The following is a 17,871-nucleotide window of genomic DNA, read 5'->3' on the forward strand; positions in this document are numbered from 1 at the left end:
TACTTGGATCAGAAACAGGGTTTCGAAACCAGAATGGCAGGATGACAACGAGATGCGCATCTAGCGCGTTTGCTGATACACGAAGAATGACTACTTCACTTCTCGAGGTTGGCCGCCAACTTTGGTTTAGGAGAGAGATCTCCAGTGCTCTTTTTTTTAATCATGACCCTTGGCGTTGGCAATTTGCTTGTACCTGTTTACCACAGTCCTCTGGAAGGAACGACATCCCAGCCTGCGACATCCTTCGCAACGAGTTTCCTTTTTGAATGTTTTGTATTATGGACATCTGTTTATGGATATCTGCCTTCCGCGCGCCTTGACGTGGAGGTGTCTACTTGTACGATACTTCCCGGCTGCGAGAGCCTCGTGATGATCTTGAGACACATAGGAATTGAGAGATTCGGCCACCTCACTTTTTTCCCACCTTATTCTAAAAGACGAAATCTAACCAGTACCACAGCGTGTAGTCACATTAACTCTAACCTACTCCTTTCTCTCAATTGTGTCCCTGCGTGACCTGCTCGTATCGTAAGACCTGAAAACTTGACGGTCACAGCACCGTTCTCATATATCACTATTCTCTCATATGCCTCAGATAATGCCGAGTTGCTGATGTCCAAGGAATGACATCTACGTTCTAATCTTGTAGACCTTTTCCGCGCCATCTATCCTCTATCCTGTCTCAAAGTCTTTAACTCTCAACTTCACGTTCGACCAGGCAAAGGAGCAAATCCAGAATCCCCTAAGTTTGTAAACCAAAGTTCAAAAAATACCACAACCAGCTACCTGACTAGTCTCTCGTCCGTTTAATAATATCAAAAACTTCTATTTAGCCTCATTCACACCTAACACCTCGGGAAAAATGGCCCGTCGTATGCTGAAAGAGCTAAAACCAATCGACCCCTCTCGCGATCTCCAACCTGGGGAAAGTTTCATCGTTTACTACAAGAACACTGGAATAGGTCGCAAGGACCTCTGGCTGGGGATCATCTGTCTCGAATCTATGGTCCCCGCCATGTTACGCCGGTTTGCCAACGCACGACCAAAGGTCGGCGAGTGGGTGTATCTTCCGGGGAAGAATAATTAGTGAGTATCAGGGCATTCCTGGTGAAAAAAAGGAAGAATCATGCCCAAATCTTTTCTTTATTTGTTTTTCGTCGATTAATTAAATAATACCTGACTGGCTTAGTCAATGGCTAGAAAAGACGAATCTATACCACGTTGAAGCGAGACCTCCGAGCTCTCTTTCGAGTCCTCTGCGCCCTGATTCGAAGCTCTTCCTCACGTTGCATAAGATTGCTAAGAGCGGTAAAGATGCGGAATTCTGGTTCGAAATGGCAGCTGAAGAGCGCAAGGCCAAAGGGATACTTGACAGAAAGCCCAGTTTGGTTCTTCCTACGAAAAAGCCCGCAGAGAAGGACCCAATGACGCCTAAGTCGGATAGTCATGGATCCTCAAAGACAACAGATCAGCACCCGCAAACCAAAGAGGCAGGAGGCTTTCTAGCGCAGAAGAGATCGGGAGTTGATCAAGGATACGTGGACACCGGTACAAAGTCTCCTAGTACCGGAACTACCCCCAAAACATCGGACAGGGCCACACCGGATGATATCGAACCAGAGAGGCCTCCCGTCTCAGTTGATGCTTCTCCAAACTCGGAATCTGGGTCTAGGAATCCAACACCCAAGGGAAAATACGTGTATAGGTCTGTGGGTACACAGACTGATCCGGAATCGCTACCAAGGTCGGTATAGTATGCTCTCCAATCCTGACATGTGAATCCATGCTAAATAGATCATTCAGACATTCCCCCGATGACGTCTTCGATATCTACGTCGGTTCTGGTGCTGATCATGGCATATTTCAACTGTCTTTCAAGTCCATAGAAAAGTGTCCGCTGCTCATAGCATATTTGAAGGACAAAGACGTTCCGTACATATTCCATCCAGGCCTCTATGGACTTCCCGCTTCCGAATTTGAGCCAATATATTCATTCCTAGTGACTGGAGAGTTCGACCCCAAGCTTGTTGACAGAAGCAAAAGCGTTAACTCTGAAGAAAGGCCTCGCATTCTAGGTGATCAGTTCAGATTTGGACACAAATATTCGTTGGCGGATATCGATAGCTCTGAAGAACTGGATAAGCAGATTCTTCGCTTTGGAAGGATTTATATGAATGCGGGAGTTTTCGGACTCGACATTCTTCAGGGACTTGCTCTATGGAAGATCCAAATCGCGTGGAACTCGTTTGCCGGACTTCATCACCTGGTCCCGATCCTCGAAGTGGCACAGATGACGACCGGCAAAGCCAACGGTGATCCAGAAGTAGGTGCTAATTCCAGTCGGGATCCGTTATACAACTGGATGATTGGGTTTTTCGCAGATACGATGGATCTCTTCTTTCATAGTTGCCCGCATCAGTTTTGGGAGGTTATGGGATCTAATCATGAATTGCAGGAGTCTGTGATGAGACGGAGAGCGGAAAAGCTGGCAAAGGATCCCAGTCGATATCTGAACTTGGAGGAAATCATTGCGAGCCGTGATAGCAGTAGATTTCCACACCAAAGTGGTCAGATGGAAGGTTAAGCGAATAGATCTCCTAAGACACTGAGGGCCACCCGGGTAATTTCTGTTGTCCCAATTCTTTCGGATGTTTTGGTTGGCTTGTACACGCAAGTACCTGTTTCCTTTTATTTGGCATGTTACGATTCGATTTCAAAATCAAGTTCAGATTTCGAAATTGAGAGCTCATCTGTATTTCAACTCCATAATATCTGCGTGCCAAACTGTCTTGTTCTTGCCCCGATGCTATTAGCAAGACATGTATCTAACGGGCTTATTACAATCACCAATTAAATGAATCTCGGCTGTGTCATCATCGATATCTTATTTCACAAGTCGAAACCTCTCGAGGAACGAAAAGTCTACCCTTTCAGCAGTAAAAGCACCGCATGTGCAACTAAGCTTATCTTATTGATCGTAGGACCGTGGTGAGAGACGGTCTGCCACAGCGCAGCGCCAACCCGCGGGAGATCGACGCTACTACGCGGAAGTAATAAGCGAACCAAACCACATGGCCTTAATCGGAGATTGGAGCAAGTCAAGGCCACCTCTCCGCATCTGACTGTCTTCATTCAAGTCGAGCTTTCGGCTTAACACCTACGGCCAGGAGCCCTTTCGAAGCGCGTTGAAGCTCCTAGGTTCTTCAATTCTTGGTCTGTCTAGCCCCGCGGCCTCCCATACATAGCCGCGACAACCTGAAAGACGCGCCATCGCATCTTCAGAATAACCTCCGCCCATCATGTTGTCCTTCCTTTCCTCGCACCTGTCCAACACGAGACAGTCGCTAGCGCAGGTCTTGAACTTTGCGCTGGTCCTCTCGACTGCTTTCATGATGTGGAAGGGGCTCTCTGTGTTTAGTAAGACACCCTGATCTCATGATTCAAATGGAGACCAACGTCGCTAACTTGTAATGCCCGAACGAAGCTGCCAGCTCAAGTCCGATCGTCGTAGTTCTCTCCGGAAGTATGGAACCTGCGTTCCAGAGGGGCGACCTGCTATTCCTGTGGAACCGGAGTCCGAGGGCGGAAATTGGAGAGATCGTGGTGTATAATGTCAAGGGGAAGGATGTGCCAATCGTACACCGCGTCGTGAGGACATTCCCGGACGTCGAGGTTAAAGGAAAGAAGGGAAAGAAGGGGGTCAAGTGAGTACAAAGCTATTTCTGTTTTGTTCTCTGGGGTTGAAATCCCCTTGAAGACATTTCAATTGCACTCTTCTGACAGTTTGCTATTACAGGGCCCCTTCCCCCTCTGGTCCTGGCGAATCGCACATGCTCCTTACAAAGGGAGACAACAACCTAGCTTCGGATGAGGAACTATACGCAAAAGGTCAGGATTTCCTGAACCGAAAGGAAGATCTCGTGGGCAGCGTGAGAGGATACATTCCCGCCGTGGGATACGTTACAATTATGCTCAGTGAGCACCCATGGCTAAAGAGCGTCCTACTAGGAATAATGGGTTTATTGGTCATCTTGCAGCGGGAATAAAGAAAAAAGGAGACGGTGACATTTGCATTATGAAATTGGTATAGTTTAAGAAATGGGATCCCCTATGCGAAGAAAAGAAAGGACACGGCCCTGGAAGTCCAACCATCCCTGTGCCACAGGGAACTATGCTGTAACGCTTTACAAGACGTTCTTGGAAGTTTTGACTGCACCTTTAATTTTCCTCGGGTCGCGAATGCCGCCCAGACAAGGTTTCTGCGCAACTACGGCTTTCTTCAATCGACAATGTAGGTCTGAGTATATTGGTGGATAGAGGTGTCCAGGAGCTGTTCACTTGTCAACAACATCTCCGGTCTGTCCCAACCAAGTATGCGTGAGAATAGGGCGTAGGAATAAGTACATAGGGATAGTGGCTTCGTTAAAAGTTGCATGTCAGTTAGGAAAGCTCAAACAAGTAAAATTCCCGACACGCTGTTGCACTGTACATGAATGAATGGATAATTTACTTTCTTGTTGGATATACCAATTCGGCTAGCTCCGAGTTGGCGGACTGACGTCGACGCGACCGCGGGCTTGAAAATGACAGATTCATACACAATAATTACAGTCTGTCTCTCAGTAACTGCATCGGTATGTTACTGCTATATGTGACTGGATCATGAGTCGATATCTATTTTAGGGACGCGACGCACTGTGACTTGGCTCTCTTTCGAGCTCTTCTGGTTTCCCTCCTGACCATCCTCTTTACCCCGCTATCGCACACTTGATCACTTCTCGAGCCCAAAAACACGCAATATGGGCAGTCAAAAGAGGATAGCAAAGGTATGAGTTGCTCCAAGATTAAAGATTCCAAATGCATCTCTAACTGGGTACAGGAGCTCAGCGAGCTCGTCGAGTCTCCTCCGCCAGGCATCAAGGTTGAGCTTGCCGATGAGTCGGACATCTATAAGTGGAAAGTGTACATGGAGGGTCCCGAAGGTTCACCATACCAGGTAAGACATGAGACACGTAGTGCTCCATGAAGAGAAACAAAAGGACACGAGAGATGCTAACCAAGGGGACTTCCATAGGGCGGTACTTTCTTAATAAACCTCACGTTGCCGAGCGCCTATCCTTTCAAACCACCTACAATTTCCTTCGGCACCAAGATATACCACCCGAACGTCACGAACGATGACAAAGGGAGCATGTGCCTTGGCATGCTGAAGTCGGATGAGTGGAAACCTAGCTCGCGTATCTCTTCCGTGCTTGAGTTCGCCCGACAGCTCTTGTCAGAGCCGATGCCTGATGATGCGGTCGAGGGCCGCATTGCGGAACAATACAAGAATGACCGGAGCAAGTTCAATGAGATTGCAGCCGAATGGACAAAGCAATATGCACACTGAAAGTAGTGAGCCATAGAAGGAAACCAATGTACAGTTGACAGGGCTCTGCTCCAGGCACGAATAGAGAGTTGTTCCTTCTGAAGACATCTACTTTCCGGGAGGATGAATCCCCTTCCCTGATCCTCAGGAATGTGTGCTCACTTACGGCCGACTCATGCATGGTTCAAGCTGCACATGGTATAGACGGCTGCACTAGCATACTGATCCCTTCCCTGATTCCAAGGGCTATTTAGCGTAGAGATCTGAACAGAGACTACATTTCCATCTGCATTCCTATTTCCTTGTAGGTAGATCCGTGTGAGAAATCGATCCCAGGATGGTTACAAGGGAAAGAAAGACTATTTTCCGGAGATGGTAACTCTGACTCCAGCAGCTCAGCACTGGTTGACGACTATTCATCGATACACCTGCGTATACGTGGTCTCTCTACTGTTCCATTCAGGTTGATGTGCTTCAGATTATTTGTTCCAATTGTGCAGACTTAAGACTTCAGAGAAGGCCCAGAAGCTCTTATATTGAGTGTGTTGTACCACGCAAAGGGTTTGCAATAGGTCTGGTCTTAGATTGTGGTGCAGGAATTTGCAATAGTATATACCCCATACTATGAGCGGTGGCATAATAGTGTTCTTGTCACGAGCCTCATTCGAAATATCTTTCTGATTCTACTATATAGTAAGAATACACGTCAATTCATATCCTGCAAGGAGATAATGCCGAGCGAAGTTGCCGCGATACACTTTCGGCGAGACAAAATGCGGGGAAGTAGTACTTAGTGGTCAATATGTACTGGCAACTAAGCATTAACCACGAAGGATAGCATAATGAGGGGGATTTTCCGGGGATAATGCTAGGTCTTACTGTTAGTAGCTGAACCTAACTCCTAAGTCTAGAGTCCCATGGTCGGTTACATGTGGCTTTTCGGTGCTCTTAGAGTAAGACGGAACACGAGGATACGCTTGATTTGAGGCGTGCAACGAGTACTTGATATGCGGGGTCGTCTTACAGAGACACCGCTTTAATAGATCGAGGAATATCTTCCCTTAGAAATCATCGGATATGTAATAAGAGCAAATTCCTGAGATCAGCACCTGTTTCGACGTTGCATCTTCCTGTCTCTACTCTTCCCGCGAATGCGCATAAACCGTACTCAAGCATATCCATACTAATGGCGGTCCTAGAAAGCATCATATCTCTTCTCTACTCTCATGCCTTAATCCTCCTGCTTATAGTTCCGATAATCCGTCTCGGACGCAACTACTTTACACCAGGAGCAAGATCTGTTCCAGGCCCTTTCTTCGCGAAATTGACTAATCTGTGGCGCTTCATCGATGTTGCCAAAGGCCGTCCAGAAGTCACTCTGTATCGACTGCACAAGAAGCATGGAGACTATGTCCGACTCGGTCCGAACGTTGTCAGCGTGAGGAACCTCGAGGTACTAAAAGAGATATACGGGATCAATAAGGGATATCAGAAGGTCTTTGTCTCTATCTCCCTTTTCCCTGCAGTTAATTTGTCCTCTATGTATAAGTATCGAAAACAGTATGAATATTTCAGAGATTACGAAACTAACAATGCCAGATTGAGTTCAATAGACGACTTTCTATCGTGTCCAACAACAACTAGTTAATGGGAGACCGTCGCAAACGCTCTTCACCACTCTAAATGACGATTTCCACGCCGCGATTAAGCGGCCGATATCAGCTGCCTACTCGATGAGCACATTGACGGAATTCGAGCCATTTGTTGACAATACCATTCATACATTCTTCAGAAGACTCGATGAGTTCGCTGAGAAGAATGAGCCGTGTGATATTGCGAAGTGGTTGCAGTACTGTGAGTTTCTCCCATGTATACTATACTATATTACTACAGGATATGCACCAGGTGCTAACTTCCTGCTGCAGACGCGTTCGATGTCATCGGCGAGCTAACATTTAGCAAGGCGTTAGGCTTTCTAGAATCCGGACACGATGTAGATGGGATTGTTGAGAGTATAGAAAAGAACCTCGATTACGCTGGAAAGGTATGCCCATTAGTTCTTTGCTCCATATACCTAAGCCTGCAGTATCTGCCACGCTGAATACAAGACACTGGCTTTATCCCACTGCGAAGCGTTACTGAGTCCAAACTTCTCACAACAAACAGACTGGCCAAATGCCTTGGCTCGATTACCTGTTCGTCAAGAACCCTCTCCGACAACTCCTCCGAGGCGGCTCCACCACTGCTATAGCCCAATTCGCAAGGAACAGAGTCCAAGAACGTCTCTCGCAATCAGACACGAAATCACCTACGCGACGAGACTTCCTGAGTCGATTCTTCGAAGCTAAAGAAATCCATCCGAACATCGTCGACGACAAACAAGTTATATCATATACCATCAGCAACGTGAATGCCGGCTCCGACACCACTGCTATTTCACTACGAGCGATCCTCTACTACACCCTGAAGCACCCAAATGTATATTCCAAACTGCGTCATGAACTTGACGAAGCCAAGAGTTCCGGCAGGATTTCATCCCCCGTTACATGGAAAGAGAGTCAAGAGCTGCCGTACCTCGACGCCGTCATCAAGGAAGCCCTCCGTTTGCATCCGGCTGTGGGCTTACTTCTCGAACGTATCGTGCCTGATGGAGGTCTAAAACTACCAGACGGACCGTATCTCCCACCCGGGACGATCGTTGGTGTTAATCCATGGATCATCCATCGTAAAGACGTCTTCGGTGAAGATGTAGATGCTTTTATCCCGGAGCGTTGGCTACAAGGGGGGAAAGAGTTGAATGCTGAATTTGCCGTTAGGAAACAGAAGATGATTCGCGCAACGTACACTTTTGGAGCTGGGACCAGAACGTGTATTGGGAAGAATATCAGTCTGTTGGAGATATATAAGTTGATTCCGTCCCTTTTTCAGAGTTATAACGTATGTAGCATGTCTCGTCCCTCTTGTTTGCTCCTTTTCTCTTTCTATGCGTGAGAAGCAAAATGCTAATGCTAACGACCGAATTCAGATCGAGCTGGAGAATCTAGATAGGGAATGGGAAATTGTCAATGCATGGTTCGTCCGTCAGAAGAATATGGATATTAAGCTTTCTAGGAGATAATAATTAGGAGTCTTTTTTTTTATTATTTCCGGCCTTGAAAAATCTCACATATCAGGTTGGAGCTTGTGTGGAGCCATGTTGTCCCATATACTCCGGAGTATATCAGTATCACTAAAGGAATGAATCCAGTAAATAACCTCTGGGAGATCATGACAACTCCATCCCCAACAACCAAAACTTCCCACGTGGAACGGAACGCCTGTGTCCAAAACGAAGAACGAGGGAATTCTGGCAGGTCACGAGACACAGTTTCTGATCACCACCGTGGGCAACAGACCACCATTTCCGTCCAGTTTCTCTTTCTCACGATTAGCACTTGGTGTTCTTCCCCATGTGCGAGCAAATTTCTCGAAGGCGTTTGTCGCGGTTCCGAAGTATGGCTCTACTTTCCGCAACCACAGCCTGGCAACCACGAGCAAGAAGGCGAAGAAGATAGGACACACTATCATTAGCTTCAGGAAGCTCGGGATGGGAATCGCCGAGTTGGGATCCGGTGTGCCATCCTCCAAGACAGCAGGTTTGAAAAAGAGAGCTGATGGTAGGAACAACATGTAAGTCATGACCGACCGCATCAAAGGACCGTGCAGCAGGTAGATCGGAAAGCTTATTTCGCCCAGCCAGAGTAGCCAGCGATTCGAAAGGGCATGTCGCATAGAAGGTGAGAACAAAATGGCGAAGCACAACATCTGGGCACCTATGCCAGCAAAGAAACGCCCCATGTTCGCGCCGGCTGGAAAGATTGCCAGGCCGATTTGCCATAGTTGTCTTGTCCATGCGGTCTGTTCATAGAATTCATCCGGGAATGAACATAGGTATAAACCCAAAATAGCGAAGGGATATGGTATAATTTCGACAAGGAGGGATTTTGGACTCGGTGGAGGAAGGAGAGATAATTCGGCCAGTATCATACCGGCAAACGCGTTAATACCGACAATACCTGTTCACAATACCTGTCAGTTCAATTGAAGTCTTTTTTGAATAGTTGGACACCGCTTCCTTAGATCTTACAGTCATTAGTCGCCCAGCTCCACATGTACAAGATGATCTCCGCAGTAAGACGGAATCTAGGCGACGTGTTGACCGTTGCCAGTAAGGTCATGAAGACATATAATGAAGCCTTGAAGAGGCTCAGGAGTGCCCATTGCGGCTGGTCATACTGGTTGTCTCCATAGACCCATGTCGAGATCAGTTGGCGTACCAGATCCCCGACTGCAGCAGGCCATGACGGACTAGGCTGTGGACTCGTCGCACTCAACCAGTACGCGTCCGTTTTCTTAGCAATTTTGAAGGCACCGAATTGACAGAAGAACCACGCAATGACAGTGACAGCCGCTGCTGGAAATACTAGTCTCCCAGTCCTCCTAAACGCGCTTGTCGCTAACGTGTTGAGGGCATCACTCACTGCGCCGGAACGCGCTAGAGTTGCTGGCTTCAAAGAATTGACAAATCCGAGAAGTACGAAGAAGATCGCGACGAATGCTTGACCCTGGCCTACCAGACGAAAGAACGGGCGTTGGAAAAGAGCGACTGAGCCGTCTTCACCGAAGGACGGAGGTACGATATATCTGGCGAAACAGAGGGTCGTGTGACTGGCGACCACACCAACTGCGGCTATTCCTCGAAGGCCCTGGTGAGTCGCAAAAGCAGTCAGTCAGTCAGTCAGTCAGTCTTCAGATAACTAACTGCATTGAATTGAATTGAGTGAACTAGCTCGTCAATCGAACATACATCTGCCCAGCTGGTGTTCCGGACACGGCTGGGAGTCAGCTTCTTCGGGTGGTCAGCAAGGGCGGCGACGGTCATCGCGACCAAATAACCATAGCTTTTCAAAAGAGAGGCACTAAAGAGAAGGTTGCGGATTTCAACCTTCGCAGCACTCGATGAACGAATGTGAGAGCAAACGCAAAGAGAGGAGGAGCGAGCGGAATCGAGCTATGAGTGAAGCATCGCAGTTGAAACAGCTAGATGTGAATAATCATATTCCTCGGGCGGAATCCTCTGCGCAGTTACAGATTCTCCGCGCGCGACATGGGCTTGTTGCAGGTCGATCGACAGGGAATCCGGCTCACTGGGAGACAGACATACGAGTTGATCCAGCATTGTTCTGGAAGCATTCTGGTATGCGGTTTACGGACCAGAGCGAACGACCCCATAGTAGTCCAGAAACATGGCTGCAGCCACCAGGGCAAAAACCGATGTCTGTGGATCAGGGACTGCCATAGATATTCTTGCTAGTTACAGGTTTCAACGCCCTGGGACTTGTTCAGCGGGGATGTTTAGCTTCCAGCCTCTCCGTACGTTCCTGATTGCATAACCAGGGTAGACTAGACCACGTCTCCTGTAAAGTTGTTTACGGGTCCCACGATAAGTTAATTAATTAATTACCCGGCTGAGTTTGATGGTCAGTGCTTCGCGCAGTTAACTAATAATAATAATAATATTGGTTAACTAAATATTACGGCTGACTGACTGATTTATCGTGCGCTGTTCCTTTCGGGAATTTAGAGAACTTGGGTAAATGGGTAACTATCATTCCGAATCCCCATGAGCATTGGAAACCCACGACTCCGGGCTATGGATCATTTATGGTATTTGCTTTTGCCATGAATATAGACTAGCAAAAGGGGCGTATTGTTATATTGCCCGTCAACACGGAATCCCCGCCGAACCCGGTATTTTTACCATTTTTACCATCAGATATCATTTTCGCTACATAACCCACGAAACGCCACGTTCCGCATTTTCCTTGTTGGAGATCCTGATCTCGTTCCCGTGTTTCCTGAGGGGTTTAGATAGAGCAAGCGGGGAGAGTGATATACGTCTTTTCTGACATGACAGATGATACTGAGAAAGCTGTCCACCACCACACAATCTGGCCATGCGATATGCAAGGACTATCAGCAGACTGCATCATTGATTGCGTCCGCAAGAGTGGCCTGTAAACTACTCCGTCCTGTACAACTGATCGTCGGCTTACGCAGCCTAGCAATCAGTCAATCGTTCAATCATCAAGCACACCGGGTCTTCTCCGTAGCGACCCCGCTTCCTTAGGCGACGGGGGACGTGTGCAATGCTTTGCTTTTTCTCTCTCTTTTTTTTCCCCCTTCGAACGGTCTTCGCATGGAAAAGTACCGGGACTCCAATTGTCAGAGATGGCGCAGATCATTGAAGCCCAGCTACTCAACGTTCAGATATGTGGTTAGCAGCCGATTAGCTTTGGACCTACGGGACACCGGCCATGGCAGTCTGCGAACGGGGGCCAACCCCTGTTTTTCCGAAGCGCGACGGTTCGTCCACTGGGGATAAAATTAGTTAATTAAATATTTAGCTAGAAGAAAGAACAGCAACGAATGGGTTTCTAGGGTCCACTAATTACTCCTTAGCAGGATTCGTGCGTGATCACAGCGAGACGAGGTGCCGCAGTCGACAGGCGAACAGATGTTCCCTCCTGACAGAATGGACCATCTAATCATCATAACAAGAATAAGAGAATAATTATAATTATAATAATACTGGAGCCAGTATTAGTGACATCGCCAGCTATAAAGACGATGGCAAAAAAAAAAAAAAGAAGAAGAAGAAGAAGAAAAGAAAAGAAAAAGAAACAGAAAATCAACGAACGGCGGTTGCTTGGCATTTATTGCGTTCTGATACGTCACTGATACAATAATATAATACCGAACAGAGACTATATTGGCTGCATCCTAGCGTGATCTTCTTCCCTACTGCTCTCGTCCATCAACCGCTGGGAAAACACATCTTTTCTGAGTCTTCTCTCGACATGGCCCAGGTTGGCTGCTACACTGTCCTCGCCCAAGAGGACTCAACCTCCAATTGATCTTGAACAGCCTCCTGAGCATCATCTTGGAGTGTGGCGGCCGTTTGATCTCTCTCTCGCCTCTTCCGCTCGTTTCCCCCCCACGCTCTCTTGTGTACCATAGCCCAACGGATTCTCCCGTTTGCCTCTCTCCACACGCTGAACTCCAGGCTCCTTCTGGTCCCTCGTTGCATAACGGCCGATTTTCCAGCTCTTATTATACTCAAAAAGCTAGCCCTACCACCCCGTTGTATCTTTACTTGGTGAGCCAGTGTTACCAGTCTGAAACAAATGTCCAGCGAGAACTGGATTTCACCTCGTGGCCATGGTCACACCAAATGGAGACTCGCGATATTACCCTCCCGGGGGCCATGACGGTACAAATGGACTCCCGGAACGCCGTCGCATGCCACCGCCATGGCCGCTCGAGAACACAGGTTATGCTGTTCCTACTCCAACAACAGCTCCGGAGGGCCGGATACCGCACTCTCCTCGAACCCCTGTCACTGCCCGATATCAACCGGCGCATGGCAGTCCACAACCACAGCCTTCGACTCCTCAGAACGAAACCTTCCACCCTCCACGGTCTCCGCCTCTTCAATATGGCCTTGGGTCTCCATATGGCGGCAGGATAGCATACCGATCGCCGACTTATCCGACGTTCACACCGGACCAGATTGGACAATGGCCGTTGGGGCCGAGGGAACCGCATGATCGATGGACACCTCCAAGACGCCCACCTGGTCGTCCAGGGCTGCGCATTTCCATGTCAATGTCAAAGCTCAACAGCAGACGTCCCAATTACTTCGTGGATGACTATCATCAAGTAGATACCAGTCCGCAAGCCCTCAGTCCTCCCTCCTTGGGTCCGCCCAGGTTCCCTTCCCATGTATCCGACAAATATGGGGATGACCCCGGCAGATGCAGTATGAATTCCGCTATGACAAGTTCGAGTGTTGAGCAAACTAGCGGGACAGAGCGGAGCAGTGTTATGACAAAGAGTAGCTCGGTCACGGACTTGTCGCCAGACACGCCAGATGGGCCGTACGCACCTTACGAGAAAGACGGAGGCATGAGCGTTGAAGATGCTATCTCCATGTATCTGGACGGGTTTAGTGATGTGCCAGAGGAGGATACCGATGAGGTAGAGCGGCAGGACGTCATTGCCACAGGCGACTCTGATCAGGCATCCGGCCCTACAGAGACTGATGAGGAATTCGAAGTATCGTCACCGAGATATGAGATCGCGGCGGAAGATGAGCATAACTGGTCTTCTAATCCTACGGAACTCGACGAGCAAGCGGAAAGGCGCACAGAGAGCCTGTTGGAGGCTATGGGCACCTCGATGGGGGATACGGCAGAGATCCCTGAATATGAGACAGATAATCCGAGTCCGGGAGATCAAGCTTGTGAAGAGTCGGTCAGACCTCCGGTGCAAGAAACCAAGATTATTGTCCCGGGTGTCGTCCCACCGCCCTTGCTCTCGGGGTCAGGGGACAGAGACCGCTACGGATTCCGCAAGGCAACCCATCACGTCACCATCGATCAATATGAATCCTGGAATCGACAATACACTAAATTTCAGGAACATCGGAAATTGAAATGGCGCGAACTACTCAAGGAGAGTAACCTGGACGCCACGGATCCCTCCGCCTTCCCTCCCAAGTCAAACAAGATCAAACGTTATATTCGAAAGGGGATACCTTCAGAATATCGGGGTGCTGCTTGGTTTTGGTACGCCGGCGGATTCGACCACCTACATCGAAACCCAGGTCTCTATGATCAGCTCGTCGAACGCGCCATGGGGTCACCGACCAACGATGACAAGGAACATATCGAACGAGATCTCCATCGTACATTTCCCGATAATATCCATTTTAAACCTGAGATGCCGGTCAACTCGGAGGGCATGGATAGTAGCTCTGGTAGCAGCAACCCAATATACAGCTCAGCCATCGTCGAAACAGAGCTGATCCGATCCCTACGTCATGTGCTGTATGCTTTCTCCCTTCATAACCCCAGGGTTGGCTATACTCAGTCTCTCAATTTCATTACTGGCATGCTCCTTCTCTTCCTTCCGGAGGAGAAAGCGTTTTGGATGCTACATATTATTACATCCGTGTTACTTCCAGGCACCCACGAAATCAGTCTTGAAGGTGCCAACGTCGATCTCTGGATCCTCATGGTCCTGTTGAGGGAATCCCTTCCTTCAATCTACAACAAGGTTGCCAGCGCTGGTCCAACGACATCCAAGACCAAGGTCCCAGCGATGACCGTGCAGACCCGGTTGCCTGATGTTACGCTTGGTCTAACTAACTGGCTGATGTCGCTATTCATTGGCAGTCTTCCTCTGGAGACTACTCTTCGCGTGTGGGACGTTTTCTTTTATGAAGGCTCAAAGACTTTCTTCCGAGTGGCGCTCGCGATATTCAAAGCAAGTGAAAAGGAAATTCTCGCCGTGTCTGACCCTATGGAAGTTTTCCAGATAATACAAACCGTGCCTAAGAAGTTGCTGGATGCAAATTCGTTACTCGAGGAGAGTTTTGCACGACGATATCGTGTTGGTCAGGGTAGGGTCGACTCCCTGAGAGCAGCGAGACGGGTGGCCGTCAGAGAGGAAAAGTTGCGGCGATCAATGATGGGCAATGCAGGACCGCTGAATGAAGCGGCCCGACCATCGACGAGTCGAGCCAAGAGCCCCATGCCAGCCTTAGAGCATGGCATCGCAGATACATGGCGCAATATGAAGCATCACGCCTTTCGATGAGGCCTGCAAGCGTTGGGTTAATAAAAGAGCAAAAGAAACGCAAAGCCCACAACAGCATTAGAATTCGTTGAGCGATCCTTGTCTTGCCTTTCTTACCAGTCTTTCTGCCGGCGATGGATGTGACCGTTTTGATACCCCGAGGACTCCTAGGCTTTTCTATTATTATTCTTTTTTGGGACCTCTCGTCGACGACGTACATTTTTCTCTCTAACTTTGCATTCTCTGTCTATAGACCTAGCGATAGAATTCTTCTGAACGTACATACATATTTCTATGAAGACCTCGAGTCAGTGTTCCACACGCATTCTATGAATACATATCTTCCTATATTATTATATTTATCTGGCATCAGAGGTAAACAAAGATAGCTAAACAAATGTGAAGCCTCTGCGATCCATGCATAACTAGTCTCTCCGTCAGTAACTACTGTAACTAATAGTTATTTCCATTGGTTAGAGCCGACATAAATAACACCATTTGGCACTCTTTGAATAAGTACACTTTATTTACCAAAGATACTTAGAAACTCCGTTAAGATGTGATCATGTCATTTCATTCTAATTCCTTCATCACTAAACCAGTGAAAAAGCTCCCATGCTAATAATCTATATAACTATTCCACAGATAAAAAAGGTATTCCCTCCATGCTAACCAACTAACTATCGTTCATCCATCCCGGAAATGAGAAAACAATTGTACGCGCGCCGCACGACAAGGCATTGAGTCATTACTGTTTTTCTTCAACAATTTCGAACTCCACCACTTTGTGTTTTTTTTTTTTTTTTTTGTCCGATGTTTTCTCATAGGGTGGCCAATGCAGCGAAGAATGAAATGGCCAGGGGAGCGACGAGGCTAGGTAGGGACTGAGCACCGCTACCATGGAAAACAGTGTCGCTAGGAGAAGCAGCGCCGCTGGTCCCGGCCGGGCTGGCGCCACTAGCGCTGGGGGAAGAACCAGAACCAGAACCAGAGCTGGAGCTGGAGGGAGCGTTGGTCGGAGAGACACCACTAGATCCAGAGGGAACAGCCGCAGAGCTGGAGCCGGCAGCAGCGGGAGAAGAAGCGGCGGGAGAAGCACCAGAGGGAGGAGCGGCAACAGGGACAGCGCCGCCGGGAGTAGAGCCGGAGGAGGGAGTAGATTCAGGGCTAGTGCCAGACGCAGAGGAAGAGGGAGAGGGAGAACCAGAGCCGGATTCACAGGGGCACGAGCATTCAGTAGATTCGCGGCGCAGAGGTTGAGAACCGGAGAGGGCTCCTAGAAGAGATGGCGCAGAGGATGCAGAAGAGGATGGAGTCTTGCACAAATTCTCAGCGAATGTGAGGGCCTCTGTACCATGTTGGGTCAGCTATTAATCTAGGTATAGTTATTATTGTTGAAGCTGCTTCACTTACCTGTCTGGGCAGACGGCATGCACTTCTGGGTAATGGTGTCCTTGACCTTGCCGAGGAAGGACGAGTCACCGCACAAGCAGCTGATGTCACTGGGCGAGCAGTTAGGCAGCTTGATGTTGCTCAGAACAGCTGTCTGTGTATATTGTCAGTATTATGCTTCAACTTCATATCCAACTCCGTTTCTCTGGTTATTACTCACAGCACATCCGATCAAGTCGGGCGACTGGGCGGCCGCAAGCTGAGTGGCGGCACCAGCGAGGGCAATGACAGAGATGAAGTTGCGCATGTTGATAGTAATAGACGTGATATGTGTTCGTTGTCTGTGAGATTCAAAGGGTTGCCGGCGGTATATCCCTTGAGGTCGGATCGAACGATATCGTCGTTGTTGCTGCGATGCGAATGGAGACACAAACAGCGGCTATCAGGCCGTAGATATAGCTTTTGACTCCATACTCAGCGTTCATCCATGGTAGATGAATCTCGGTAACATGCCTCCTGACAGAGGAATGTGCTGCAGTGGCGGCCGCCACGAAAAATGATCCTCGTGTCTCGGTTCTGGAATGTTAGCAGTGGGACATCACTGGCATAAGCCCGGTTTACCACGCGCTCGAAAAAGGCTTAAGTTCTCCGGAAAATTTGTGACCGCTCGCGATTCAGGAAAGATCTGACGCGGTGGAATCACACTGCGTGCCTCGTTCGATGAAGATCCGTCGCTCTCGGTATGGCATCCTGGAATCTGTCAGCCTCCCGAGCCCGCACAGGAAGGAAAAGAAAGTCTGTCTCGTCTAGTATTTCTGGTATTAGAACCCGCTAATATCTTTGTCAATGGCTCACACTCGTCAGCAGAGGTGTTTCGCGCCGCGTCTTCCCGCAGCTTGTTGTGGTGATGCTGGAAGTCTTGCCCCAGGTTTCCAGCCACAAGTATACATTATTATCATGCCCAAACATGACCCGCACGGATCAATGGCTAAGTGAAAAACGAAAAGTCATGTCTATGCGCGCTTCGCATGTCCCATGTTTCCTTCCTGGGAATTTCTGAGTGCTTGTTCTTTACATCACATTTCCAGTCTCAAACGGGGCGCTTATGTGAAATTTCCTCGAAGTGGACAACATCGCTGACTCTGCTCTGGCTCTATCTAATTCCTTTCCCGACCTGGAGCTACTCGCTGTTTGTAGTAGTCATTAATTCAAGTATTCCGGTTGTCAGGCTTTTGGAACATTAATATTGTGCATAGCCTTTTGCGAAAAACAATTCTGCGGCTTCTTCCCGGCCAACCATCATTGTCGCTATTCGCCTTCATTCTCCTCCTTTTCTTAGCATGGTGATGAAATCCAGACGATCGAGATCCATTCAAACGCTCCGTAGAATCTCCAAGTATCACCTGCGAGAAATCAAACCACCCTGCAAT

The 17,871-nt window shown here is 48.4% G+C and overlaps 7 protein-coding genes across 7 annotated transcripts; 5 read left to right on the top strand and 2 right to left on the bottom strand.

Moving 5' to 3' along the window:
* Positions 1–786: 786 nt before the first annotated feature.
* On the top strand, positions 787–2,978 carry C8Q69DRAFT_473857 (hypothetical protein). The gene is made up of 3 exons (XM_028631076.1): positions 787–1,086; positions 1,190–1,744; positions 1,804–2,978. The coding sequence occupies exons 1-3, from the start codon at positions 863–865 to the stop codon at positions 2,582–2,584; spliced, it is 1,560 nt and encodes a 519-aa protein (XP_028483157.1). The 5' UTR covers positions 787–862; the 3' UTR covers positions 2,585–2,978.
* A 6-nt stretch (positions 2,979–2,984) lies between these two features.
* On the top strand, positions 2,985–4,501 carry C8Q69DRAFT_473861 (hypothetical protein). Its single transcript, XM_028631077.1, has 3 exons — positions 2,985–3,417; positions 3,485–3,704; positions 3,797–4,501. The coding sequence occupies exons 1-3, from the start codon at positions 3,300–3,302 to the stop codon at positions 4,044–4,046; spliced, it is 588 nt and encodes a 195-aa protein (XP_028483158.1). The 5' UTR covers positions 2,985–3,299; the 3' UTR covers positions 4,047–4,501.
* On the top strand, positions 4,486–5,618 carry C8Q69DRAFT_326376 (putative ubiquitin conjugating enzyme). The gene is made up of 3 exons (XM_028627420.1): positions 4,486–4,826; positions 4,880–4,996; positions 5,075–5,618. The coding sequence occupies exons 1-3, from the start codon at positions 4,800–4,802 to the stop codon at positions 5,387–5,389; spliced, it is 459 nt and encodes a 152-aa protein (XP_028483159.1). The 5' UTR covers positions 4,486–4,799; the 3' UTR covers positions 5,390–5,618.
* A 740-nt stretch (positions 5,619–6,358) lies between these two features.
* On the top strand, positions 6,359–8,604 carry C8Q69DRAFT_326484 (cytochrome P450). Its single transcript, XM_028627422.1, has 5 exons — positions 6,359–6,863; positions 6,982–7,222; positions 7,294–7,412; positions 7,535–8,305; positions 8,394–8,604. Exons 1-5 carry the CDS (start codon positions 6,555–6,557, stop codon positions 8,484–8,486), a joined length of 1,533 nt encoding a protein of 510 aa, XP_028483160.1. The 5' UTR covers positions 6,359–6,554; the 3' UTR covers positions 8,487–8,604.
* Positions 8,571–10,401, bottom strand: C8Q69DRAFT_326438 (acyltransferase 3). The gene is made up of 3 exons (XM_028627421.1): positions 10,215–10,401; positions 9,495–10,113; positions 8,571–9,423 (listed from the first exon to the last, which is right to left on the bottom strand). The coding sequence occupies exons 1-3, from the start codon at positions 10,287–10,289 to the stop codon at positions 8,723–8,725; spliced, it is 1,395 nt and encodes a 464-aa protein (XP_028483161.1). The 5' UTR covers positions 10,290–10,401; the 3' UTR covers positions 8,571–8,722.
* A 1,741-nt stretch (positions 10,402–12,142) lies between these two features.
* C8Q69DRAFT_473875 (putative GTPase activating protein) lies at positions 12,143–15,470 on the top strand. Its single transcript, XM_028631078.1, has one exon. It carries the CDS (start codon positions 12,629–12,631, stop codon positions 15,068–15,070), a length of 2,442 nt encoding a protein of 813 aa, XP_028483162.1. The 5' UTR covers positions 12,143–12,628; the 3' UTR covers positions 15,071–15,470.
* Positions 15,471–15,870: 400 nt separating this feature from the next.
* On the bottom strand, positions 15,871–16,748 carry C8Q69DRAFT_508752 (hypothetical protein; the record flags this gene model as incomplete). Its single annotated transcript, XM_028633009.1, has 3 exons — positions 15,871–16,397; positions 16,463–16,595; positions 16,662–16,748. 3 exons carry the CDS (start codon positions 16,746–16,748, stop codon positions 15,871–15,873), a joined length of 747 nt encoding a protein of 248 aa, XP_028483163.1.
* Positions 16,749–17,871: the final 1,123 nt, after the last annotated feature.

The sequence above is a fragment of the Paecilomyces variotii genome (assembly GCF_004022145.1).
Source record: "Paecilomyces variotii strain CBS 101075 chromosome Unknown C8Q69scaffold_9, whole genome shotgun sequence".
Lineage (NCBI taxonomy): Eukaryota > Fungi > Ascomycota > Eurotiomycetes > Eurotiales > Thermoascaceae > Paecilomyces > Paecilomyces variotii.